Genomic DNA, 26,995 nt, shown 5'->3' on the forward strand with positions numbered 1-26,995 from the left:
TTTAAATGAATTGATTAACAAATTTAAATATTTTTAATCATAAATTAATTTTTAGCGTCTTCAGCATCGTAGGATTTATATAATCATATAATGAGCAATAGATAAATTTTGATCTCTTTAGATGATGTTAATGTTTTAATTTGTGAAACTTGTGATTTTTTCATATTAATTTAATGTTATTCTCTCTTTTTAAATATATTCATATTTTATATATGTATACATATGTACTACAGCGGAATACAAAATTAAATCAAACTTTGGGAATATATTTATATTTTGTTGATATTATATATATAATACACATAAAATTTTGAGAATAGGAACTAATAATCTGCAATACTTTATTTCAGAGCTGCTTTAAAAAATGTTAAACAATGAGTAATTATACAATCTAATTAATTTATATTAATAAATAGTATAATTAATTAATCTGTATTACTACTTGTTGGATTAATGTAAACTTTATGTAAGATTTTAAGTGTAAAAATAAACTTTGAAAAAGGATATATTTTTTCTACTGGATTTATATAATTTTTCAAACCCCCTGTATATATATATATATATATATATATATATATATATATATATATCCATTATTTTAGAATTTACGATGTTCAAGAAAGATTTTATAGTATAGATGGTAGTAAGAATTAGTTTGTGTCGGTTCAAGTAAAATTATATTCTTGTTACTTCGATATAGTTTGAGGAAATATAATATTGAAATAAAGGGTGATAAATTATGTTTATATTAAAAATTAGATTAGTTATGAGACAATGCTGAATTAGCTTGAAGATAAGAATAATATACATAAAAATAATGACTGGTGTTTATTAAAACTTGTATCCATCGAAATACGCTTTCGCTGTTATTAGAATTCGAGTTTAAAGACACCATAAGTCTACTTTAATTAATCGAAGGTTAAAATACACACTAAGCGCAGACATACATTATTTTTACAATATGTACAACATATATATACAAAGCGCAATCGTTCGTAGCACTTATTTACTCCGCGCATTAATATGATCCGATAGATAAATAAAAAAAATCACAATATGCACTACCGTTCTAATTAATCTCTTTCAAAAAAGATATCCCAATATCGTGGAAACATCTCAAAATACTTAAAGCACATCCGCAAAATTAATTTCAACGTCTTTTAAGTATCGCATTGTTAGAATAAGTCTAAGATCGTCAAGCGATGTTGTCGTCCTGCTTGAAGCCCTGGAAAGGGCTTTGTATCCTGGCGGGTTTGCTGGGCGCGGCGAGGAGTCTGCTCCAGGCGCGGCAGGTCTTGCCAGACCATACCCACATGCCTGAGGTGACGCCGACCACGAGAGACAGAAAGAGCCTGAGAAGGGCAACTTCGAGGCCGGCGGCACGGTATACCGGGCCAGGAGCGCAATTCTGCGCCGAGCGGCAGTCCAGCGCGGCCAGCAACGCCAGCTTTCGCCATCGCGGTCTCACCGAGGCCTCGTGCAGCACGCAGGCGAGGCCACCCAGCGCCGGCAACGCGTACAATAGCGCGAAGATACCCAGCCGCGTCATCAGGCGCTCCAGTTTCGTCGCGCTGCGACCGGCGCAGCGCACAGCCCTTCGCACGCGTACCAGCGCGCTCCCAGCAACGCTACCAAACACGCAGCCCAGCAACAGCAGCACGGCGTGCGGCAGCACTTCCAGCCACAGCGCTGACTCGTCGGAGATCTGACATAGTCCGGTCAGCTCGTCTGCCACCACGTTGCGCGACAACAGACTTCCTGTAAATTAAAAGAAATCGATAAGAAAGTATAGATACAAATAAAAAATGCCGCAATTAAAAAGCGAATTAAATGTTGATATTATATAATTAAATAGATTTTAGATCTATTTATAAGTTACCTCCTGTGAAAAATATTGGAAGAATCCACGCGGCCGCATGAAGATAGGATGCGATGTTGTGAAGAGCTTCGCTGCTCCATTCGTTTCTGGCGCTCAGCAGCCAGCAACCGCACAGCACCGCCCACCACGTGTTGCTGGCTAGTCCCAGATAGTACCTGATTAGCCACCAAATTGTACAGGGAACGCTCTTCAAAGCATCGCGCACCTGTTTATAAATAATCGACATTACATATCAGGGGAGACCGGGGCGAAGTCGCCACTATTTTTTCAGTGTCGATTTTTTTAACAAAACAAATAATTTTAGTAAAATGTAACAATATTTATAAGGACATTTTTGGTCTACGTCGCTTTGTTAGATGAATAAACGCGAAAAAATTCAAGACAGAAGGAAATAACAGCATAGTAAAGATATCGTAACAACTTAAATTGAGACCAATATAAACTTCCAGATAAAGTCTTAGCGATGTGCTAATAGCAAACAGAATCTCGAGCAGAATATTATTGCAGTAGATTGACATCAGCTGCGTCAACATTAAGTTCGTATTCCGTCAGCAAAGTCTGCCGACATGACAGCAGGTTGCGAATACAAATCGAGCAAAATCTGCTATTTCATAACTTGAAAAGAAACATTATTTGGAATGAAATATTATTTATAATAAAATATTATGAAATATTATTTCAATAGTTTCTGCAATCAATTTGCCAGCAGGGTCTGCTAATAGATTTTGTTACATTTCTGCGGGTTTTGCTAATAAAACCTGTTTTGAATAAATTTGACTATCTGGGAATATATTTAATTTCTTCTCTATATCGCAAATGTCTTTCTTATTTGAATCGTCGTACTGAAACTAGTTTCTCGACTTCTAGTCAGGTCTTTTTTAGCCAACAACCAACATGAACTATATAAGTATAGATTTCATTATTTACTGAAAGAAATCTGTTTACTTACTGGAACGTAACTCGGTCCATCGAGCTGACTGACGCAGCTGAGATTTTCAGCGCCAACCGCACCACGCACGATGTAAGCCACGGAGAGGAGATTGTAGCAGAGCGCCAGAAAGACTATCGGCCTTTCGGGGTAACGAAATCTGGACGGATCGACCCAGAAGGTCAGCAGGGTGAAGAGCGTCGACAGGAAGCACAGCCATGCCCAGCCGGTCATCCAACGCTCGGCGAATTTTTTGTCTTCCGCGCGGTAATACGCGTCGGTACCGCAACGCGGTGCGCAAGAAATCTGAAGCAAAACCACGAGAAATGTTAAGAAAGAATATATATATATAAATATGATTTTGGCTTTCTTCCGCTCGTTCCGTTTATTCTAACCATTTCCATATCGGGTATTTGCACAAAATGCGGTGGACATTGATGATGTTGCTGTTGCTGTTGTATTCGCGTGGAGATTTGCGGCGGTCGTTCGTGCATCGCCGGCCACTGCTGCTGAACGGTTGGCAGTATCGGTGAACTAGTATCGTCCAACGTTTCGTCCGGTGGCTGCACGCACAATGTGTTTCCTGCAAAAGAGAGAAAGAGTTCAGGCTATTTTAACACACACATAGTTCAATCGTCAAACATTACACTTAATATCGTATGATTTAAATGTGTTAGGATTCCCAATTGTTCAGCGATATTTTTGAAAAAGTGCTTTTTATACGAATAATTAAAAATGCAGATGTATCTTAGACTTTTTCTTTTTAGTTTTTGCTGTTCAAAATTTAAGAAAATTTGAGCAATTTGCTTAAATGATGACTCTTTGCTTTCATACATAATAAATTTATCGAAAATACATACATTACAATAAAAGATTGATATCGAAGGTGAGCGAGTGCTTACCGCGATCGAGGAAGCGATTGCAATCCAGCATGTGCGGCCACGGTAGCGTGAGGCTGGTTAAGGCCGGCTCGCAGTCTCTTCTTACGGAAAGGCAGAGAGACTTGCAGGCCGGTATGGCCACATGTTCCGAGCAGACCGGGGCGAAGACGGCGCACAAGAAGAGCCTGAGATGTCTCGAACAGTTGTAGTGGACCAGTGGCATGAAGGTCGTCAGCTGCAAATACACGTGCTATTAGAACCAGATGACGAGAAAGCGCGTAAATTTCGTCGCGTAATCTTGTCTTCCTGAAACGTGTGTGACTCGACCAGTCCCCCTGTCTTAATTTAAGACGGCGAAATATCCGACGAAAGGGACACGCGAACGACCGGTCTCGGGCATATTGCATTCTATTTTCCTTTACGTGACGTTTTAACATTTGAGGTAAACTTCTATAATACGCTCTTTCGCCCCCTCCCCCCCCGGACGGAGATGCGAGAGCGAGAGGGTAATGCACCTAAGCAGGCGGAGAGGAGACGCCTCGCTTCCATGAAATATAACGAGCGGTGGGCATCAGGGGTAATTATCCCGCCCATTCTTCCCGCCTGCTCAATCCCGATGGACCCCTCGCGCCGTCGCTAGGGCCCACCGAGACCGTGCTCCTCTCTACCTCCTGCCCTTTTCCCTCCCCCTCTAGATTCGCCCATTACGAGCGGAGCCCGATGCTCTTCTCCTCCACGGCGCTCCCCAAATTATAGCCTCATGAAATTACGTGGTAACCCGTAACGACAGAGCCCTCCATCTCGCCCTGCATCGCGCTCCTCTCTCTCTCTCTCTCTCTCTCTCTCTCTCTCTCTCTCTCTCTCTCTCTCTTTCTCCGGGTTCTCTTCTCACCGATCAAGGTAGACCAGCTGAGAGCAAGAAGAAAGAGAGAGAAAGAAAAAAAGAGAAGGATGAGAGGGAGGGAGGGAGGGAGGGGGAGAGAGAGAGAGAGAGAGAGAGAGAGAGAGAGAGAGAGAGAGAGAGAGAGAGAGAGAGAGAGAGAGAGAGAGAGAGAGAGAGAGAGAGAGAGAGAGAGAGAGAGACCTTCCGTTCAGAGATCGTGCGCGATCGTTTTCACTTCTCACGCGCGACGGACGTGCATTGGTAATCGATATGGCAAAGAAGTCATGATCTCAATTCCCCTATGGGATCATTAACGAAACGTGAGGAAACTAATTAACTAATTTTAGTTTTATTAAAATCCGCATTCGTTACAAAAGAGCGAAAATAATTTAAATATCTTGAGTATCTTGAATATTTTTAATATTTTGAATACCTTGGAAACTAAAAATTCGAAATAATAAAATTAAAAAAACCTTTTTTCGAGTATTCGTAATTGAGATATGAAATGAGCATGATTTTGACGAAAGGAGGACGGTCGAGGTTTTCGCAGTTACAACCAATCAAAGTGCTTCTTTCTCCATATTCCCTGCATGCGAGTAAACATACTTGAACGATATAGAGACGCGATAAATCTCGATTTTTTTTTTATATTCGGGGACTGAAAATCGAAACAATCGAAACTACGTTACTCCCAATAGGCGTAATCGGTTATTCTTTTCGGTAATCTCTCAGATCTCGCCTCTCCGGTTATCTCGAGAGCCCGGAGGAGCGAAAGGGGGAGGGGCGACGCCGCCGACGAAGAAGAAATCTGAGCGGACCGGTTCGTTCATTATTTCGCATTCTTCTTCTCCGGGAATGACCAGAAAAAGACGGAGTAGGAAAAGGCGCATCCCACCCCTTCCACCATCTCTCGCCCGCTCCCGTATTTATACTCGAGTCCCTTTGGAGCATTTCCGAAGCGACTTGACAGACAACTCGCGGATAGAAGAAACGAACAAACGGATGGACGGACAGACGGACGGACGGACGGACGGGACGTGGACGCGGGACCGACTTACTTCTTATTGCGGTCCGCTCCTTTTCCTTCCCCGCTTTTGTCCTTACGCGGCTCGCTCGTTCTGTTCTCTGCCTTGATCGAGTCGCTGTGAGACCCTTTGTGAGGCAGCATGTATATTTATGCGACGTGACGCATAAATCGTCGGGACGCGATGTCGAATTCGTGAGCGGGGGCCGCGGGGGGGGGGAGGGATGCTTTTTGCGAGGGTGCGATCCAAATGCGATCGCTTTCGGAGGCTAGATTAAGTTTTTCTACGCTGCCCATTATTCGCGTGAAAAATAAACTACCGTCGCTTCCGCAGGTGCAAACTCTGTAGAAAACGTGAAACCTCTCGTTATTAATGAATCGTACGATTTTGAAATAAGAAAATTTGAGGACTCGAAAATGTAGAACGTGTACGGCCGTTTGAAGAGAACAGATTCGTGAAGTTTTTTTAAGCCTGGATACTGGAGAATCGCGTGTTTTCGGCGTCTTCGATTGTTTTCAAACGTTTATCCGAATATTTATTTTTTTTTTAATTTTGAGGCAGTGATTTTTCTATTTTCGATCTTTTCTATTTTTCACCGTGGATCTTCGGAATATCCAGGCAGAACGAAGAAGATGACCAAGCATATGCCCTGCAATTTGCCGCCTTCCGGGAACGACGGCACGTGATTGGCGGTGGCGCCTTTCTTAGGATCATTCATCGAGCTTGGGGAAGTCATCAGCCTGCGAAACCCCCGCCCCCCCGCGCCCGTGTTCGAGAGCCAATCCCTCTGTAATTGTCCCGACCACATGTTGATTGGCTGGTTCGAAGGAACGATTACGCGCACACTGATTTTAGAGTTTTGGGAATTTCGAATCTCGTCGATTTCCGATTCGAATCATAGACAATTTCGCGATTGCTTGCCTGGATCCCGAAATATCATATAAAGCCTGACTGAAGACGTTACGTGAAAATTGCGATCAAAAATTCACATTTCGATCGTAAATAATTGCAGGTTCCTAGAACTTGAGTTTCTGTGAAGTTATAACTTCCCTTTTTTTAAATTAAAAAAAGAAATCGAGATCTGGATGATGGCCGAAGAGATCTATATAGTTTCCAAGTGGTTTCAAAGGCTATTTTAGAAAGAGACTGTCATTTTGAGAAATTAATTTCTGGAGATATTTTGGAAAAAATTTTTCGAAGGATTTATGTCAAACTGTAGAGGGAGAGAATTATCTAAAATTTTAGAACTCTAAAAAAGCTACGCCTTTTAAATGAAATAAATTTCCTGGCGTTTTCACCGTTTTAAACGATAGAGCTCTTTCTAAAGCCGCTTAACTCCAAAATTATTTGGAGAACGTCCAAAGTCCAAAAATTTCTTTTTAATTTTAGAAAAACAGAGTCAACTTCACCGGGGTGTGAAACTCGATACGACTTATAACTGGCCGAAACGATTCTGACACCCCACTCGAGGAACAGAGATGTGCGGACGGAGTTTTTGAAAGAGCCACCACGAGCTTCGGCGATTCCAAGATAACGATTCGAAGAATCATGGAACGGCTCTTTTACGATCGCCAGTGTGTATATATACGCTCGTGACGACTTAACACACGTGTGCGTTTAACGTGGCATCACCGGCGGATACCAAGCCCGCGAGAGTATAGGACTCGTCGACGACGCGGTGGAGAACGGGGGGGGGGGAGAAAGAGAGAAAAAGAGAGAAGATAAGAAGGGCGAGGTGAACGGTGGGATGGAAGCGGAGAATGATAGCGGCGCTCTTTGAGCTCCGTGCATGCTCTAGAGGATGACCAGCCGCGCGGCGCGGCGGTTTATCTCGAAGACTTGTCAATACCATTTATGAGACAAACATTAACTCCGACATGCTCCGCGCAGACGATAATCCGAGAGAAATCCTACGAAGGAAAGGCAATCGTGAGCGGAAGGAATAAAGCGTAGATATAAACGTTACCGAGAATTTCAGCCCTCGTGAGTTAGAGCTAGAAAACTCTTCCTCAGTAATCTAACGAAACCATAATTTAACTAATCGCGAATGAAATTCAATATACATATTTAGTTAAAAATATAATCTTGAATGATAGCGGCAAGTCGGAGGTATGTACGTTTATCATATAGTTTATCATGCATTTCGATTCGCGTGTTTGAATGGGTTCGTCCGAGCGGTCATTTTTTATTCGCGCGCCTTTGTAAAAAAAAAAGAAAAAATTGCAGGTACGTATCGGTCGTAATCGCGAGTAATTGATAAAGATGCGTGTAATCATACGTATTACATTATGCCCGCATTAAGTCGTAAAAGGCATTAAAGCGCAATCGCGTGTAATCGCATCAGCTGCGCCAGGTCGCATCTATATTAAGTTACAGCCGCGTTCGATTACAAATAATGCAAACTGGATTGTAACTTAAGCGCCTCTCGCGCAACGGCAATTGTAGATAATTATACATAAGATTAGTATCGTGATTGAGCGTAATTGTATGTTAGATTAATGGTAAAATAACTGCAAAGTTCTTACAACGCACGCTTGATCCCTCGGCAGTTGTCAATTACATTATAGCGTGACACGTACATACACTTTATATTGCAATGTAATTGAATTACAATAATATTAAAATGAACAAAATCCTTTACTTCGACCGAACTGGTAATCTTTATTTAAATAGGCACAAGGTGCGGTCGAAGTAAAGAATTTTGTTCATTTTATTACTCACTGGCGAAGAAAAAGGATCTTATCTGTAATAATATTAAAATAATATTGTACTATTTTTAAAGTTTTGAAATTTCTCAAATTTCTAATTTCTCTTTAGATTTTGAATTGAAAAATAAAATAAATTAAACAACAAATATATTTTTATATAAGCTAAAGAGAATCTTTTTTTCTCTCAATTCTTTTAGCATCTCTCCCAAGTTTCCAACCGATCTAAATTCTGTTAAAAGGTCCGCCTAAGATCAATACCTTTTATTATTTATTATTAATTTATCAAAGGGTATTGTCCATTATTCAAATATTTTCGCAACTTCAAGTCTACGGCGCATATAGCTAAATCTATTATTAAAAAAAAAAGCATAAGGATTTTTCTCCGAGCTCCCTTCGCGCGATCCAACGTCATCGTCATTCCTCCGGCTCCGGCCCATCGCGTGAAAAGCGCATATCAAATCCGCATCCGCCGACGATGTTTCCCATACACGCACGCACACGCCTCCATAGTCCACGCACACGTGCGCGCGCGCGCGCGCGCGCGCGCGAGGAACGCAGCTGCGCTACAAAAATACGCAGTTTTGCTCGTCAGGGCTATCTCGCTTCAGGCGGCTTCAAAGGATGCCGCCTTAACGTTATTACGATAATAAAACTGAGCGAGCGAGAGTGAACCCTCGGCTATAAATACCTCTCACTCCTCGCGTCGTGTGTATCGTGTATGTGTGCATGTAGCGGCGTGTATATGTACAATGCGGGTGCATTAATGGTACGGTGCGCGTCCGCGCTTCCAAGGATACCTCACGACTCACGACACGCGATTCATCTAAGTATTCTCCTCGATCCTTGCGAGCGTGAAGTAATTTAAACCGATCAATTAATTGTGGAAAAGTGAATTGTTTAAAATTAGATAAAATGAGATAAATTTGAATGTAGATCAATCGGATTGGAGATCGAGGGTAATCGCGAGTTCCAGATTGGACTTGGACCAATCGGAGCAGAGCGCACTTAAGATTAAAGTTGCTTGATTGGTAGAATGCGAAACTGCAATTTGTAATCCCCCGTTTTCAACGCGTTGTGCGAGATAGCGGGTTTCACATCGGGCCACATTAACGCACTCGATTATACACGCACGTGTGCGAGTAACCGCGCGTAAGTGCGACTCCTTCGCTGTCTCTTCAGCTTCAGCCCTACATACACACGGTGTGCGTTCTCATACTAAATACTGACCACTATTGGTCGAAAATACGCACCCGCGCCGACGTAGAAAGATGCGCCGTTAGACTTCTGGATGTAACAATTGCTTTTCATTCGAACAGTTTTAATAAGTTCGCATGTAAGATCTCCGATTAGAGGTATTTGAATGCTCAAACACCGGTCGAGAGTACTCGAATAAATATTAAATATCTCGACTATCATAATTACGAAATAAAAAACGGAACCCGGTACGGGGTAAGGATTAGCGCAGGTCAATGGTTCGAGACGAAGGAGTCGTCTGCTGGGAGGAGAAGCAGGTCGATAAAAAAAATTTTTTTTTTTTTATCGACGCCCAAATCTGTTCTCGACGACCATAATTAATATGCCTGCCGAAATCAGATTATTTTTGTCTTAATGCTTTAATAAGTAAATATTACTATATCACACGTTATATATTTTTGAATTACAAGAAACAGATTAGCAAATAAATTGACCGTAAATAAATTTGTTCAAAATTAATTCGCAAGGTATAAAAAGATCTCGAGCACTTCGAGACGACGATTACGCGCGAATGGGTTCCATCATTTTGCCGCTAATTAAACAGCGGCGTTCCGCGGAAATGGAATTTGACCGGAAGTCAGAGTATATCGCGCGCCATCGCGGGATTCATAGCAATCCGCGCGGGGCGCGGACGAGAAAACGGCTTCTAATTATGTCTCCCGTGGAGAGAGAACCGTATATATCCTGCTCGGAGAAAAAGAGACCGGTATTCTCCCCTCGTCGTCCCCCTCCCCCCCAATCTTCTCTCGTTCCCTCCCGTAACGTCGCGGTTCAGCGACTTTGATTCGCCTTATCGCTACTAATGAGAGCCGGTCGCGCGTTCTTTGATCTTCGATCGCTTATTAACGCACGCTGCCATGAAAATTTTTTCCCACTTTTTTTCCTACCTGCCTCCCACCTGAGAGCCATTATTGGCCATTAAGACCGCGCAGCGCGTTTAAAATGCGTTGGTTCTTGTTTCAAATGCGTTTGTTTCGAAAATGAACGTTACAAATAAATACTAAACATGATAAATGTTGAACATTTATGTATTAGTTTGATAAAATTGCAAATTGCGCATTCTTAGGAAAATTACATTTTCTATTGGCTTCCATTAACTTCCAACCAAGAAATCAATGTAACTGTACTTTTAGCCTAGAGATTACTGCAATATTAGCAACTATTACTTAGATTACGTTATATCGGACATATTATTTGAAATATGTTATATTGTCAGTTTTCTAGAATGTCTAGCTCCTGAATAACCTTTTTTTTTTCCCTAGGAAAATAATTTTAATGTATGATATATCTTTATAACATGAAATAAAATAAAAAAACAAGTCTCATTCTTGACGTTACAAAGGACATCTTTCAACATTCACGCGATGAACGTTTTTCCTAATCCTCCGGATGTAAAGCGTAAAAGAGAAAGAGCTTGGCATTAAAAATTAAAGTTATTTAAAGTTACCCCTCGTTCCGCCTGCCACTGATCCTCGTGGCCCATGAAGTTCGGCATCGCCGTCAGATTGTAACGCAATCCCCGGCAGAAGGATACGTTCAGCCGTTCGCATTTCGCACCGGTCCCAGGCTGCGCGTGGTTGATGCCCCATCCTCGCGCGGGCACCGCCGTGAGGATGAGCACCAGGATGCGCAGCACCATTTTCAACGTCGACGGCATTCACATTTTTGTTTCCGCGTACAAGTGCTGGGAAGTACGAATATGGGAAGTAATAATACATATATGTGATTCGTGTACACACTCGCGGCGACGTGAGATCACGTGATCGCGACACGCGGTAACCTAACAAGTACACCCATTCGCGACGATGGTCGACGACCGACTGCGCGGAGTTGCGGAGCGCGGACTGACGACTGACGTGCTCGGTGCTCGCGCGATCAGCGCGATGCAGCTGCGGACAATCGGACATCATCGGGCAATTCCGCGGGCGTTCGGCTGCGCGTTCTTTCCCCCTCCAGTTCTCACTTTTTGCCGCCGCAGCCGCCGTCGCGTCGCGGCGGGCCGCGGGCCCTATCATCTCGGGCCCGACCGCCGAGGATTATGGGACCGATCCTCCAGGCGTAATTAGGAACAAAGAGAGCGCCGGACGTTGTGCTGTCTCGCCGATGAATTTGTCATTTTTTCCTGGAAACGCAAGATCGCGAGACCCGGGCCTAGGCATTCAATTTTTACCGGTTAGAGGGAATTTGTTTTTTGATGGGATTAGTTTTTTGAGGGAAACTCATCGGGGAGGAATTAAGACGGCTTTGGACCGTGATCAGCTGACTGATCTTATAAGCTTTGAAATTTTGGGTCTATGATACCTCGGCCTATTTCGATGTTGTAAAATATTTATCTCTGATCCTTAAATTTTTTTTTCTATTTCGAGGATTTGTTTGTTTTCTGAAAGAATTTTCTTGTCCCGTGAGATATATATACTATACGTTTAACTCATTTGTCCATATTCAAGGACAAATAAGATTAGTGTCAAAATGGCTTTTCATAAGTTTATCCATTCGATGGTATTTTCAAACTCCGTGGAAACGTATAATAGAGTTTTAGGATCTTTATGTCTGGCGTAAGAGTCGCGAAAGTTCTTACAATAAAAAAAAAAAAAAAAAAAACAAACAAATTATTCAATCGACTTTACATTACACAGTACTTAATTTTACACAATACACTGCGCTTAACGAATACAGGATGATGAATGCAGCACGAAAGCTTTAACACGTGTCGAGGAACTGCAGTGATCTAATCTAATCTAATGCAGTCTTGTCTTTTATAAGATCCAAAAGGGTGTCGTCGTTTTTCTGCAAACTTTTCAAAAATGATTCGTCGCTGTGACGACCCCGAGGCTAATTAATCGGGAACATATGTGGTATCAAAAAATACCGTGACATTGAGAAATTAGTTTTCGGAGGTTAACATTTTTTCTTAAGGTATAGCATAGTCATAAAAGTTTACGTGACACGGAGAAGACAATGGATTCGGTTGCTTCTTTGTTTAGAGAGAGAAAGAAAATATACTTTATATTATATAAGAAAAAATGTGTAACTTTAATGGGTGCAAATTTATATTCAGTCTTAAATGTAAGAAACGGTTTTGTAAAAAAGATTAGAATTTTGAAATTTGCAATACCGTAACATTTTGCAAAAGAGTTTTAGAGAGAAAAGAATAAAAGAATAGTTTAAATATAATTTCCAAAAATTATAAGTGAAAAATCTGAACACTCGCGATCACACAGATTGAATAGAACATTTTCCATAAAAATGCTACGAAGCGGATCCGAGAAATATTGATGGCGATCCAACCGTAAAACCGGACCGGTCCTGGTATTTTATTCGGAAAAAGCGCACGATGAATTCGAAACGGCGAGCCGAGTCGTTATGGTCTACCATTATGCGCGTTAACACGATTTCGGGCTTTCCACGGCCGGTCCCTTTAGGCCTTTTTGGGCCCGGCCAGCGCGGTCTGTTACGCCCATTGAAGAATGACCTTGGTTTACCTCGGCGCAGAGACTGTGAAGCGTAGAATAAAGAAATCTACAATGAGACAGGTTGGGCCTCGGCTCCCTTTGGCGGGGTTCGTTCTTTCGCCGCCTTCTTTCCCTTTTGGACGCGAAAGTGCTAATTATGCGTATTTTGTACACAGCGTGCGGCTTTCCTATACCGACGATATCCGATCCTGCCTCTCCGATCGTCAATCTCGTCGAAGGGCGAGTATAACTTTAACAATTGCGATTAACAATTGTTGCTCGCAGACAAACCGTAAACGCGAATTCATTGTTTGCTATCTACGAATATATTTTTATTAGCCCGATGCAGGAGACCCAAGGCATACCGAAGTGCGTCTATACCGGCGCGATTGCCGGTGAAGCCTGATGGAACGAGGGGCCTGTGGAAGCGAAGGCGAAAGAATGGGAAGGGGTTAAGCGGCGGCGAGCCATCAAAGAGGATTGTAATTAGTCGCGCATGTGCCGCGCGGCCAACCGGAGCACCAGACATGGGAATCTCTGTTTTTTGCTCTCTCTCTCTCTCTCTCTCTCTCTCTCTCTCTCTCTCTCTCTCTCTCTCTCTCTCTCTCTCTCTCTCTCTCTCTCTCTCTCTCTCTCTCTCTCTCTCTCTCTCTCTCTCTCTCTCTCTTTCTTGCTATTTCCACCTCGAGTACCACCCTCTCCAATGTGCGTCTTGGGAGCGCGCAAAGTTCCTCTAATTGAGATCCGTTTCTGCAAAGGTCTCGGAACACCTACGAAACAACAACGGAGCAAAACAAACTCTCCGAAAAATTTTTATTGCACTTTGTTAGGCTTCTATTCGTCAAATGTTTTTTACGCGTGAAAGTGTGAAGTTTGTTCAAATAACTATTAGAACCTTATTCTGTCTCGATAAATATATATTATTATAACTAGATCTCGAAATTTTTTTTACGTAAAAATGACGATCATTTCTAATTACGTCATAATTGTAATTATCCATATATCTCGTATTTCTTCGTGCAATAAAGACAACTTTCCGTCAAAAGGTCAGCTCAAGTCACGATTTTAACAGTTTTAATAAAACATATTTCTTAAAGCAACGCGGGTTTCTGTTGCGCTCAAGAAAATTTTGTCGATTCGTCGATTTGCGAGATGTTATTCGCCCGGTTTGCCCGACTAAACCGTGCACTCGTGCACGCTATAGGTATCCCATCACGCGTCGAAGTCACGTAAGGGATGAGATGCACAGGATGGTTAGGGCGCGGGGGGAGGAGGAGGGGGGGGGGAGGAGAAGGGAAACGGGATTGCATCGGCAGGCCGGCAGATACGTAAATGGCGCGAGGAAGTCTCTCATTACTCGGTAATAACCTGTAATAACGTAGATTTAATGCGTGGCTTCAAGTGTACGGGCTATAGGCAATCGTTCACCGCCTTCGGCGGTTTTAATGAATTGCCCCCTTCCACTTCTCACCTCCTCGCTTTGTATTGCCCACCGTTCCATTTCGGACTCGATATCTTTCCCGTTGATGGGAAACAAATGTTGAAGTTTGATGCTTCCTTTGATTTTGGCTAACGTAGTCGAGAATTAATTGTGTTTTCTCTCTCACTCTCTCTCTCTCTCTTCTTCTCATGTGCGCGCTCGCATATATGCATGGTATATATAAAATGCATTTTCTGGCGCATAATTGTAACAGAAAAAGAATTTTATAGAAAGGCAGTACTTTATGATATTTATTAAACTATTCAAATTTCTACGTATAATTCTTTTTTATTTTTAATCGTTTTCGAGAAAATATACTTATCATAGAGGGTAGTCGCTATAGATGATGTTATGAAAACGTGTGTGTGTAAAAGAGCAATACATACAAATATTGTATTCAATTTAAATGTTAATTTCAAATTTGTCATTTATTTATAGTTCATACCGCATATTTGTCGCATAGTTTATACTGTATATTTTTAACACATTCCAGGATATTTTTACGTTACAAACGTATCCTACATGTTGATTGATACAGCCTGAGATTTTACATTCTAGATAACGCATCATCCACCAGTCTAGCGAGTTTAGCATGAAATCGTGCGGCGTAAAGGGGCTGCGCAGGGTCACACCTCCGGAGATACGTGAACGACAGACCCTTCATTACACGAGCGAGACGCGAAAGCGAATGAGGCCCCTTAGGCCAGTCCCGAAGGGCCCTCCGCACGTATATATTATACTTTATACATGCATCATGCCGGACGCGCGAAAAAATCGCCGAATTTTATTCCAGCTTCTATCGACCCGAAGGGTCTTTGTATCGCGAAATTTGTTCCTTTAACGTCATTGCGCATTTTTGGGAATTTCGAATAGATAGATTTTTCATGAAAGTTTCGAACCTATAGAATTCGGGATCCTAAAAAAAATGTATATATAATTTTGAATTGTCATATTTTCTGTTAAAGTCTGTTCAATTTTTGTATTGTGAAAACCAGATGTGACTGAAAAAAGAAAATACTATTTAATATTAATCCAGACTCCGGGATTTTGAATTATAGATTATTTATCGTATATTCTCAAGAATTTTTTTGTAATTCCGTCGCAACACAATGACGAGGCCGGGCCTCGACGGAAATTGATCGCTTTTTGCTCGGTCGAAGCATTTATTTATTGGCACATGCAGATCGAAACTTGGGTCGTCGCGAGCCGAAAAATCGCGAGCGCAAAAAGCGCTCGGCTCCGTTCGGTCTCGCTCGTCATCGATTCGTTACGCGCGGCAAACTTCGCGAGACTCAACTCGCGTCGAGTCAGCATCATGTAAACATAAGAACTTGCAGAAATGAAAAATTGCACAAATCACCAAAAATATATAAAAATTAAAAGAAAGAGTGACATCTCTAAAAATAGACTTGAAATTAATTATAGCTTTTACAAAAATCGTCGCAAGGAGACGATTGCAGTGTAATAAAAGCATAGTACTTTTACGTAACATTATTACATCTTTTAATGTCGATATTTGACGAGCTAATATCGGTATAAAATTAAAGAAAATTAAAAATCTATGGATTGCGGTTCGATAAGCGATAGAAATTAATGTTATAAATGCACGCCCATCGGTATACAATCATTCACGCGAAATTATATTTCGGTATATTTAAGAATCTACGTTCATTCCACGTCGCGCGCTCATTCAGCTCGCGACAAAAGAGAGCCCGGCAAACCCCAACTAACAACAACATTGTATCAAAATATTATAATTTAAATTCCTACTCTCAACAATGTAACTGTTATGTGCAACATGTATTACATAATTACACTTACATATTGTTGATTGGAAAATTATAATATATGCTGCGATGTCATCGTTAGTGTTTGTTGGTGTTTGCTGGGAGATGACCGCGCGCGCGCGCGCGCGAGAGTTGAGAGTTCCTACAGCGGCGATCCGCGGACCTCCGAGAAGTTGAGCGCCGCTACGGATCATTACGTGATGGCGCGGGGGACCGCTGGGGTAGGACAGACGGGTCCGTCGAGCAGACCGAATCTCCCCTTCACGGCTTAAAAAGGTCAGAGCTGAAGCCGCCGCACTCGTCTCGTCTTGCCTTCAACCTTCCTTCCATTTTCCTCCCTTCTCTTCCCCACCATCCACGACCCCGCCGTTCTCCTTGTCCTACCGTACCATCTTTCGTTCCGGCCGCCGCCATTCTCGCGGCGGCCGTTATTATCAATAAATTTCGTTTCTGTCTCGCTCACGTTCCATGAAATTATAAAGTTCGACAGAGCCGTGCGGCGGAGAGAGCAACGCGGTGGCGAGATCGACTTCCTTCATTAACCCTTAAATACGTCTTGCTCCCCCGCCCACTATATATGGACGGAATTACGGTCTTCTTTATCCGGCCAGGATCCGCGTTCCCTCGAGACTCGAGACCCGAAGTAATTGCCGTGCTCGCGTGAATTAAATCGCGAGATCATAACGAAATATGGAATCTAAATGATATACACACGCAGCGGAATATATATTAGTTTCCTTTATATAGGATTTTTTTTGGCGTCGTAAAAATTTCGAATGCGCAAAGTGAAATAATAAAACGAAATAAAACGAAAGATACACTGTATATACCCTGCGTGTTTCATAATTCGCGCCTATTAATTACATAAACTTTTCCGTAAACTATTTATGACGTCGATATAAATAAAGCATATATTTATGGATATACATTTATAGATATACCATGGATATACATTTATGGATATACATATACAATACAGCTTTTGAATACTCTGTATTATCCTTTTTACTATTCTCTGCTTTATTAACAAAGATTATGATTTTAAAATATATATAATTATGTGGAACATAATATGATCTAATCATTTTAATCCTCAAAAATAATGTTTCTTGATGAGTTAGCGCTCTTTAATTATCTTAGCGACATTAGCGAATAATGGTAAAGCAGTTTTCTTTTATCGACGCGAATTTATCGACAAACAGGTAAATAGAAAAGAGATTGCGTTGCGCGAGGCGAGCTCGAATCGGCGAGGACCGAGGACGGCGAGGCGAGCTGGGCGAGCATTGCATTGCGAGTTTCGTGCAACGTGAAGTCATCCAAAGTCATCTGCGAAACGATGGCAGAAGAAAAAAGTGACAGGTAGCGAATACTTATCATTGATAAATATATGACACATGTTATATATTTCTTTATATATATCCAGCTTGCATTTGTCATTTATGCGTGTAATGTGCCGAGTAGTTGTAAGGTTGAGGTTATGTTTTTCGGTTTAATTGTTGACAAACAATTGAGAGAAGAATTAGTTTTTGTGATTCAAAAATTTGAAAATGAAAGCCTTGTATGTATAAAAAAATTGGTAACTTATAAATTTTAGATATAATCTGAGAAATTAAAACTCCAAGAATTCATGGATTCTTTTAAACAGTTAATAATCGAGACAATACTGTAAAAATTCTTCTACAAATTTATATAAATTAAAAGTAGATCTTAGGGGGCTCAAATTTAAAGGATTTATAAAAATTGATGAATTTATAACAACTTCTAAAGATCTGAAGAAATAAAATGTATAACTATACGTGACCGTAGAATTAGAATTATTATAACTTATGCGATTACGTTAAATTAGTTAAACTGATGAAAAATGAATAATTCAAGTCCAAGTGACAAGCCGGAGCAGACAGAGACCGCCGAGGAAAAGAAACTGAAGCTTGATGACAAGATTAATCAAAAATCTAAGCAGGATGAAGCAACGGAGAAGGCCAGCGTATCAAGTAACAACAATGAAAGCGGCAATTGTTATTGGTGATTATCTATAATAAATCTTGCTGGTAATATCTTCCTGCTTTGAAATACTGTGACTTATCGCGGAACGTACTTACAGCGGCAAGGATAGAAATCTGAACATTGTGGAATTGCTTTGCGCTAGCTGCTCTCGCTGGTTCCACGAGTCCTGCATAGGATATCAATTGGGTAAATTGGTACCGTTCATGATGAATTATATATTTGTGTGTAAGAACTGTTCGGCAACTGGATTGGAAAGCTTTAAGAAGAACCAAGCACGTGAGTATCGACTTTAACGTCGGTTTATACGATAAAATTCATCGTCGAGCTGTCCGTTAATCGTGATTCTTCTATTGGCGACTTTCCAGCGTTTCCTCAGATGTGCGTGACAGCAATCGCGAACCTGCTGCAGATGTGCCAAAAGGAGAATGAGCAGAAGACTCTTTTCCACAAGGATAAGGACATCATACCGTTCATCGATTGTCATTGGGAGAGCATGACCACAATGCCTCGCAGAGCCACTCAATCCTGGCATTCTACGGTACCTAATTAAATCTTTATTCATGTAGGATTACGACAGACGCGACAATATAACATTGCGCGAACTATCTCACTTTTGACATCCGTAATTCAACAGGATTGTAATGATGAATTGCGAACTTTAAGCGATTTCGTAATTATATTGCCTTTTCTTTGACAAACATGATTGAAACATTTGATCTCTTCTAGATTCACAGAGCACTGATCAAAGACATTGGGACGTTGTTTACGATGGACGAGAGTACGTTTGAGGGTCAGCTGTTTGGATTGGCGAGCACTGAACTTACGTCAATTAAACCGAATTACGAAGCAATGATCAAGAATGGTCACCTCCGAGCGACAGAGATGGGCATTCAGCACGTCGGTACGTATTCATTACTTTTAAATTATTATCAATTTTGCATCGACTTTGTTAGATTTATTATAGTTTTAGTTTAAAACTTACCAAGCTAAGTTTTTTTAATACCAAAGTTTAAAAATCTGTAAAAATAAGCTGATTCCTCCTTTCTCCCTTTCGCGTTCAAAATAAAGAATGCGCGTGCAAAAATTTCGAATTGCCTGGCGTATCTTAATCTTTGCATATTTGTGTACATAAGCGCGCGCACACACGTTATTTAATATTTTACAAGAAAAGTATTACTTTCGACTACAATTGGCAATATGTACGAAGAAACGTTACGACGTTTCGACCCTTCGGATTGGGTCCTTTTCAAGCATCTAGATAATAAAACAATTTGGTGTAAATTTGGTCGATGAGATAAGATACATAGTCAACAAATGATAAAATCAATACCTAGTAAATTGATCTTTGTCACGAACCTGAACATTTGTATTTACGAAGATTATACCCGAAATAGTCATAAAATTATCGCTGGAAGAACAATAGTCAATAATCAATGTTAACAGAAAAATAATGAGTATATATATGTACTTCGAAGAAAAGCGGCTATACTTTACATGCATGAGTCGGACACATCAGAGAATGCGTTCCATAAGAGGAGTGTGGCCACCGCTTACAAGAATCGGAGCACGACATAACCGCGGAGCGACGACTAACGCGTGATTACATGTCGGAGTTCTAATTTATAGCAATAACTTATAGTGTACTTGGGTACGTCTGAAAAACAATTTTTGAACTCCGACATGTAATCACGCGTTAGTCGTCGCTCCGCGGTTTCCTGGCTGAGGTAATATATTTCGCAATAAATTCTTTACGTTTTTCAAACAATTAAATCGTGCAGATTTAATTCCTATTATATTTACACCAAATTGTTTTATTATCTAGATGCTTGAAAAGGACCCAATCCGAAGGGTCGAAACGTCGTAACGTTTCTTCGTACATATTGCCAATTGTAGTCGAAAGTAATAAACTTTTCTTGTTTAATTATCATTGGCGGAACAAACAATCGATTTCTATTTTATATTTAATATTTAGATCCTACAAAAAAAATTAAACAGATGTAATTTTTTAAATTTCCAATAAAATTTTCACTTTTTCCAAATTTTTCAAATATAATATATAGAACGAGTTTTGTGGTCATAGCTGCATTATATAGATCTGTCACTTCTTATCTTATCACAAACGCAATCACCAACTCGCTATCAGGAAATTGCTCAAGTTCGAATCATGACGGAGAAATCGAGTAGACATCTCAATAAACTTTGTTCTGAGACACCTTGTTATAAACGCAACGTTACTTTCGATATCGTCAGCCATATCATTTATGTATCGTTATCTATACAAGGAATTAATCTTTGTGAGAATGAATCAGTCCGTTTAGGAAAAAAATTAATTATCGATTTTGTAACGTATTTCGAAAACGCCGAAAGGAAGAGACAGTGACTAAAAAAAAAAAGGGAAAGAGAGGATTAAAAGCGATATTGTTGGCGAGAAATATTGAGAATCAAATCGAGAATCGGATACCGTATTAAAATATCGCAATGGAACGTTCAGTGCCGCTTAGCGGAGGCTTGCGAGGTCGTAACGCCAAGCGGAAGCTCCCAGGCGAAGCCACAGGCACGGGTTCCGGGAAAAAGGGCAGAGGATCCGACATGACCGCCCCGAAGCTGCCGGCTCATGGTTATCCACTCGAGCATCCCTTCAACAAGGACGGCTACAGATACATCTTGGCAGAGCCGGATCCTCATGCTCCTTTCCGACAGGTATATTTCACTTTTATCAACGGTTCTCACTTTTATACAAAAATCATACATGTACAGAGATTAATAAGAAAATCCATGCTAAAAACGAAATGGACGAGATGAAATCAATCTTCTTTCGTTGAGCGAAGCTTTTGATAATCGATAAAGAAATCTGTTCGGAAAAAAGCAACGATATATTTTTGCTTTCTTTTCCTCAGCAGGTCAACTTTTCTTGCAATATGGATGTAATTAGGATTAAAAATCCGAATCTTTTGGCTGCAAACAGTTTTGAGTATCTGGAATTAAAAACTTTAGTTGTTTAACATTATTTTATATTAATTAATATGCAAAAGGTAACGTTGATCATAATTATAGTGCATTTCCATTTTCTTTTATTGGAAATTTTTGAAAGGCAATTTCTACAATGTGTTACAATCAAGGGATTAAGATTCTAAATCTGAATGAACAATGTCCGTTTCAAACGGTGTTCTCTAAATTCTCTGAATACCTAAATTTGTGTTCAGGAATTCGACGAAAGTAGCGATTGGGCTGGTAAACCTATACCCGGATGGCTCTATCGTGCTCTTAGCCCGAGTACGGTCTTGCTGGCGTTGCACGATCGTGCGCCGCAGCTCAAAGTGTCTGAGGATAGATTGGCGGTCACTGGAGAAAAGGGATATTGTATGATCAGAGCCACGCACAGTAAGAACGCTATCTTTTTATCGATTTGCTCAAACGGTAGCGCCCTTTTCTGCCATCGGGGAGTGAATATTGAATTTGGCTAAGAATTGCATATCGATATCGTGTATATGTGTATTTTTACAAAGTTATACAAATATACAATATTAAAAATCTTTAAGTGTACAGATATTTGATGTCAAATACGAGCGTATAATCGGAATATATTCTCTAATATCGATTTATACATAATTTACCGATAATTGGATTAATTTGAAAATATTGATATTCAATAATGTAATAGTAATAATATACTATTGTTATAGTAGTTGTCAGTATTACTGGGAAAAAGAAAATTATACACATTGGTATTTTTTGTATTGTTTTTAATTCCTATTTTAATGACGTTTGCATTTTATTTTTTTATCTCATGCATCTAGAATGTCTGCTATAGTCGATTGGTGATGTTTCGTATAGATGATCTAATTACATGTGTTAACGTGTTACAGACGTAAGTAGGGGTGCTTGGTACTGGGAAGCTACGATTGAAGAGATGCCGGAAGGGTCCGCGACGAGACTCGGATGGGGACAGGAATATGCAAATTTGCAAGCTCCGCTTGGCTACGACAAGTTTGGTTACTCATGGAGATCCAGGTATTATATAACTCGATGGTTTAGGTCTTCAGGTATAGATACACTCTCTGTCTCGCTGCCCGTGGTCGCGGGCACGTGTACACTTGGCCATGTCTCTTGATAATAACGATTATACTATAGTAAATTGAAAAAGTCTTATTAATTAGAAATTCATCATTTTTCACTCTTGCTCTGACAGATAAATATATAAAATGCACAGCAATCGATTTATTGGAAAATATTAATGTTTATTAGAACTCTTCTATTTTTCTTTTTACGTAATAAGAAAAATGTGTATTTCTTTGAGATTGTAAATCACCTTTCCTTCAAGAAAAGGAAAAAATAATTTTGATAAATTTTTAACAGAAAAGGAACACGGTTTCACGAAAGTCGCGGCAAGCATTATAATGACAGTTACGGCGAGGGTGATACCTTGGGCTTCCTCATAATTCTTCCGGACACACATGATGCATCGCACATTCCGAATACTTATAAAGACAGAGTGAGTACAGCAAGCCATTTGAACAGATTAAATTATATTAAATAATTTTGAGTTCATATGTATACATATATCGCCGAAATGTCTCGAAAACTGAGACTAAGATTGCAAAATATTATAACAACTTAATTATTTCAGAATATATATAATTTCTGAAATAATTAAGTTATATTTTTCGTATGCTTTTGTTATTAAAATGTCTTGCATGTAATGTAAAAATAAACTTCTTATAAAATATGTATATCTATAAATTATTTTGTATTTTTCGATTTGTGAATTAGCCTTTAGTAAAGTTCAAGAGCCACTTATATTACGAGGAGAAGGACCAAGTGCAGGAAGCCCTGAAAGCTCTGCGACCTTTAGAGGGCAGCAAAATTGTATTTTACAAAAACGGAGTCAAACAAGGCGATGCCTTCATCGATATCAACAAGGGCGCTTATTATCCAGGGATATCACTTTATAAAAGTGCGATGGTGTCCGTGAATTTTGGGCCGAATTTTAAACATTCTCCGATGGACGTTACATTTAGAGGCGTAAGTAAACATTTCTCACATTTCTTACTGCTACTTTACAATCGATAATGCTAATTCACAATCGTAAATCGAGGTCCTTTTTTTATATAAGTAAGACATGGCTAAATGTCTGTATATAGAATTTCCAATTCATATTGACCTAAAGGAAAAGTAAACTTTACGTTCACATTATTCAGCATATGTGCAATTCTCTCTCTCTCTCTTACGTACCTTAATTATCTAATTTTAAATTCTACAAAGATACAACGATTTTCTATAATTCTATAGTATCGTTAATTCTTGCTAATATTAACGACATTATACAATTATTACAGATGCATGAGAAGGCGGAGGAAGCGATAGCCGAGCAGTCAATGGCGGACATACTTTACCTTACCGAAAACGAGGGCAAATTAAGACTGGATACATTCGTATTATGACATTAGTGCATCTTTTTATTTTTGTCGTTTTAGTTATACATTATGCAATTGTTACGATTGCAGGGATTGGCACAACAATACGTGGCCCAATTAAAGCAAAAAAAAAAGCAAATTATGAGAGATTTTTTACTTGCACTTATTCGTATGTGCGTGCGCACTCTAAAAGTTCTCATATTTTTAGTATATGGCAAAATAAGTTCAGAGAAACAATGAGGAGGAGAATAGTGAATTTCACCAATTATTTATAACTCACTTCTTTCATATCGAATTTGCACTACTTTATTGTTGAACCAAAACCTTGCAATAGGCCCAGTTCAACAGTGGCCAGTTAGCTTGACTAGTAGTTAACTCTCACTCTCCGTCTCTATCTAACCTTTGAGTTAAAGAGAGACAGAGAGTGAGAGTTAACTACTAGTTAAGCTAACTGGCCACTGTTGAACTGGGCCTAAAGGATTCAGTGTAACAACGGTCGAGAAGATAATTCAGGTAATGTATTTTGAGATGAGAAAAAGAATCCTAAAGTCTCACGATTGATGAAATGACATTTCAATTACCGTATGGTACGTACTGAACTGTTAAATTTTTTATTGGTTTCACATCTGTATCACGATATAAATAATTTGACTTCGTTCTATTCTACATTCCGATTTTTACAAATTGAAAAGTTTCATCATCTGACTTTGTTTGGTGTACAGAGGACGTTTCATGCATAATGATCTCGCTTAATAAAAGAAAAAATATTTATGTAAATCGCAGCGGAATATGTGTTTATTATGCGACACTTATACTATATAAATTATTTACGCAACTTTTTTAAGTTATTATACCCTTATATAATTAATCGTTAAATTATCACATGATATTACTTTCCGAAACCGCCTCTGCAAGCAGGACTCGCAGTCACCGTATTACTTGTTTCCCATTGCTCTGGTGTTTTCGCCTTGAAGACAACAATAATATAAATAACAACATAGCACACGTAATAATATAAACTTTTTTACCTGGCCCATTTTAAAGGGCATAATTCTCTCGCGCTAATAGCGAAAGATCAGTTAATAAATAATAGCCATCACTTACTACAATTGATAGAGCATGTACGCCTCCTTGCAGTTCCGCTTGCAACAACTGGTTTATCATTCGGTGTCGCTAAATTAATAATAGATTCAGGTATCCCCTTATTTTGATTACGCGAATATATATAACGCATCTAGTCTTTAATCTCTAAATAATATTTTGACTCATAGATGAGAATAATTATTTTCTATCATTTTATCTGCATCAAATTGTGATATTATTTTCTATGTGATTTTTACTTTCATATATCTTATGTTGTGTTCTATCTTATAATTAAGTTGAAGTGATTTTTCAAGTTCAATAGGTTTCGAATTGATTATAGCAAAAATTTAGTAAGCAGAGAGTACGCAAATCGGCGGTACTTGCCTTGATCAACGGCTGCTTGTCAAATTTCTCCGAGACAACCACTACCTTAAAGTGCGTCTCAGAGTTCTTGGGAACATTGTGCATGTAGGACTCGTTGATGACGTCGCAGTGAAGGGGTTTCAGCGCAGCTTCCAGCTTTCCCCTGATCGAATTCTCTACGGGTCCGTTCAATGTTTCGCAACTGACGCTCATGTCTCGCTGACGAAACGTACTGTAATCTGTGTCATTGTTTTTCGCTTAATTAACGTTCATATTTGTCTTTGTTACATGGATAATATGCATTAGGTGAAAAGGCTATATTCGGATGCTTAGCCGTCTAACGAAATTAAACAGTTGCACATTGATCGCTACGACAGTAGAAGTGTCAAGATGCTAGAACACAAATCATTCAAAGCGCAAGAGACTAATTATAGCGTAATTTACTCCAGAGACCTAGAGAACAGTAAGTTGAGGGAATTCGACTAAATATTTCAGTAAACAAAAAATATAAGCAATATGATGGCAATTTGCTGATAGATTTAAACGGAATATAATGGCAGATCAGATTATCAACCGCGTCTGCATTAAGTTCGTCTTCTGCCGGCAGTCTGCTGACATAAATCTGACAGCAGAGCGTGCAGACAGTTAGTAGGAATCAAGCCAGAGAACCTGTCGCCTGTCAATCATTTAAATGATTACCAATTAGCAGATTCTGTTTGATTTCTGCAGTCAATCTGCCATCATATTCCGTTAGCGGATTCTGTTTTCACGTGATTCCGATTTCTGCCGATATTTCGCCAATAAAATTTGTAACGGATAGGCATTGCAAAATGCAGTTTCTCGTTGATTCTAGTGAAATTTTATCCACGCGTGTATTCTAGTGTGCAGAATAAGCGTGTAATAATAAAAATCGTCACTCGGCACCGCCGATAAGATTAATCGACCGTTAAAAGTGACGTTTTTTTTTTTAAGGTTAGGAAGTCATATCCTCGCGAGTCTTCCAATACAACGCGTTTCTACATATAATTATCTTGTAATCACTTCGTCGTAAATGTGAGAAACAAATTTGTAATTAAAACACGCGTATATAATAATAAGGATGCAAGAAATAAAGATGCAATTATTATCGATGCAAGTTTAGCTTTGGTTAAGTCTAGCTTGAATTAATTAACCTTAAATTTTAGATGTGGAATAATTTTAATCGCGCATTTGATATACTTACTTTTCCCGAGTATCAATCTTATCAGTCCTTTTTTATACATTTATTCGTAGCTTTAATTAATATACTACGTCGAATATTCTCTATTCCGAAATCTATTCGAATGCCCCGTTGTTATACGGATTCACCCTCTCCCCCCTCTCTCGACTGATATTTTATTTGTATTTGTGTATGTATATGTATGTACAAGCACTTTCGCGGACAAATCGATTGACTATTGAATCAAAAAGGTCTCGGCGGCGGGACCCTATACATTTTTTATTAATGCAACTAGCGTGTCCGTATAAACGCTGTCTGCAAAATGTTAGAGGGTAAACCTTCGGCTAAACTCCGATTAACTTAATCGATTATTAATCTAACGTTGCTCGCGTGATTTTTACGTAATTGTCGCGTGGGTGGTGTACTTTATGCCCTGACTTTACATCGCAATCGTCATTGCTCTCTTTGATGATTTACAATTAAATAAATAATATATTTCTATGCGTATATTTAAAAAAAAAAGAGTTTTTTGAGCGGATTCATATCCATTAATTTCTATCAAGGTAAATTAAGTTTAATCTGGGTTTTATTTCTGGTTCTCATTCTTATAAGAATAAGATAAAAAAATAAGCTAATCTCTACATTGGTAGAAATAG

The 26,995-nt window shown here is 39.6% G+C and overlaps 3 protein-coding genes across 5 annotated transcripts; 1 reads left to right on the plus strand and 2 right to left on the minus strand.

Annotated features, from left to right (window-relative positions):
- Positions 1-811: 811 nt before the first annotated feature.
- On the minus strand, positions 812-11,408 carry LOC143897764 (frizzled-4-like). The gene is made up of 6 exons (XM_077406651.1): positions 11,006-11,408; positions 3,710-3,923; positions 3,203-3,390; positions 2,829-3,113; positions 1,880-2,084; positions 812-1,758 (listed from the first exon to the last, which is right to left on the minus strand). Exons 1-6 carry the CDS (start codon positions 11,213-11,215, stop codon positions 1,196-1,198), a joined length of 1,665 nt encoding a protein of 554 aa, XP_077262777.1. The 5' UTR covers positions 11,216-11,408; the 3' UTR covers positions 812-1,195.
- Positions 11,409-17,479: 6,071 nt separating this feature from the next.
- Positions 17,480-24,027, plus strand: Ash2 (set1/Ash2 histone methyltransferase complex subunit ASH2). Of its 2 annotated transcripts, none has more exons than XM_077406670.1 (11): positions 17,480-17,636; positions 18,153-18,299; positions 18,379-18,557; positions 18,647-18,819; positions 19,008-19,182; positions 20,773-20,981; positions 21,485-21,662; positions 22,148-22,292; positions 22,638-22,773; positions 23,052-23,303; positions 23,618-24,027. In XM_077406670.1, exons 1-11 carry the CDS (start codon positions 17,614-17,616, stop codon positions 23,720-23,722), a joined length of 1,722 nt encoding a protein of 573 aa, XP_077262796.1. In that variant the 5' UTR covers positions 17,480-17,613; the 3' UTR covers positions 23,723-24,027. The 2 variants fall into 2 exon arrangements, with proteins under 2 accessions (XP_077262796.1, XP_077262797.1); XM_077406671.1 differs by lacking the exon at positions 17,480-17,636 and adding an exon at positions 17,755-17,835.
- A 291-nt stretch (positions 24,028-24,318) lies between these two features.
- On the minus strand, positions 24,319-26,639 carry LOC143897783 (bolA-like protein DDB_G0274169). Of its 2 annotated transcripts, none has more exons than XM_077406693.1 (4): positions 26,364-26,639; positions 25,163-25,380; positions 24,800-24,847; positions 24,319-24,662 (listed from the first exon to the last, which is right to left on the minus strand). In XM_077406693.1, the coding sequence occupies exons 1-4, from the start codon at positions 26,401-26,403 to the stop codon at positions 24,585-24,587; spliced, it is 384 nt and encodes a 127-aa protein (XP_077262819.1). In that variant the 5' UTR covers positions 26,404-26,639; the 3' UTR covers positions 24,319-24,584. The 2 variants fall into 2 exon arrangements, with proteins under 2 accessions (XP_077262819.1, XP_077262818.1); XM_077406692.1 differs by having other exon boundaries at positions 24,800-24,868; positions 26,364-26,624.
- Positions 26,640-26,995: the final 356 nt, after the last annotated feature.

The sequence above is a fragment of the Temnothorax americanus genome, unplaced genomic scaffold (genome assembly GCF_048541705.1).
Source record: "Temnothorax americanus isolate GAGA-0224 unplaced genomic scaffold, ASM4854170v1 Scaffold21, whole genome shotgun sequence".
Taxonomy (NCBI): Eukaryota; Metazoa; Arthropoda; class Insecta; order Hymenoptera; family Formicidae; genus Temnothorax; species Temnothorax americanus.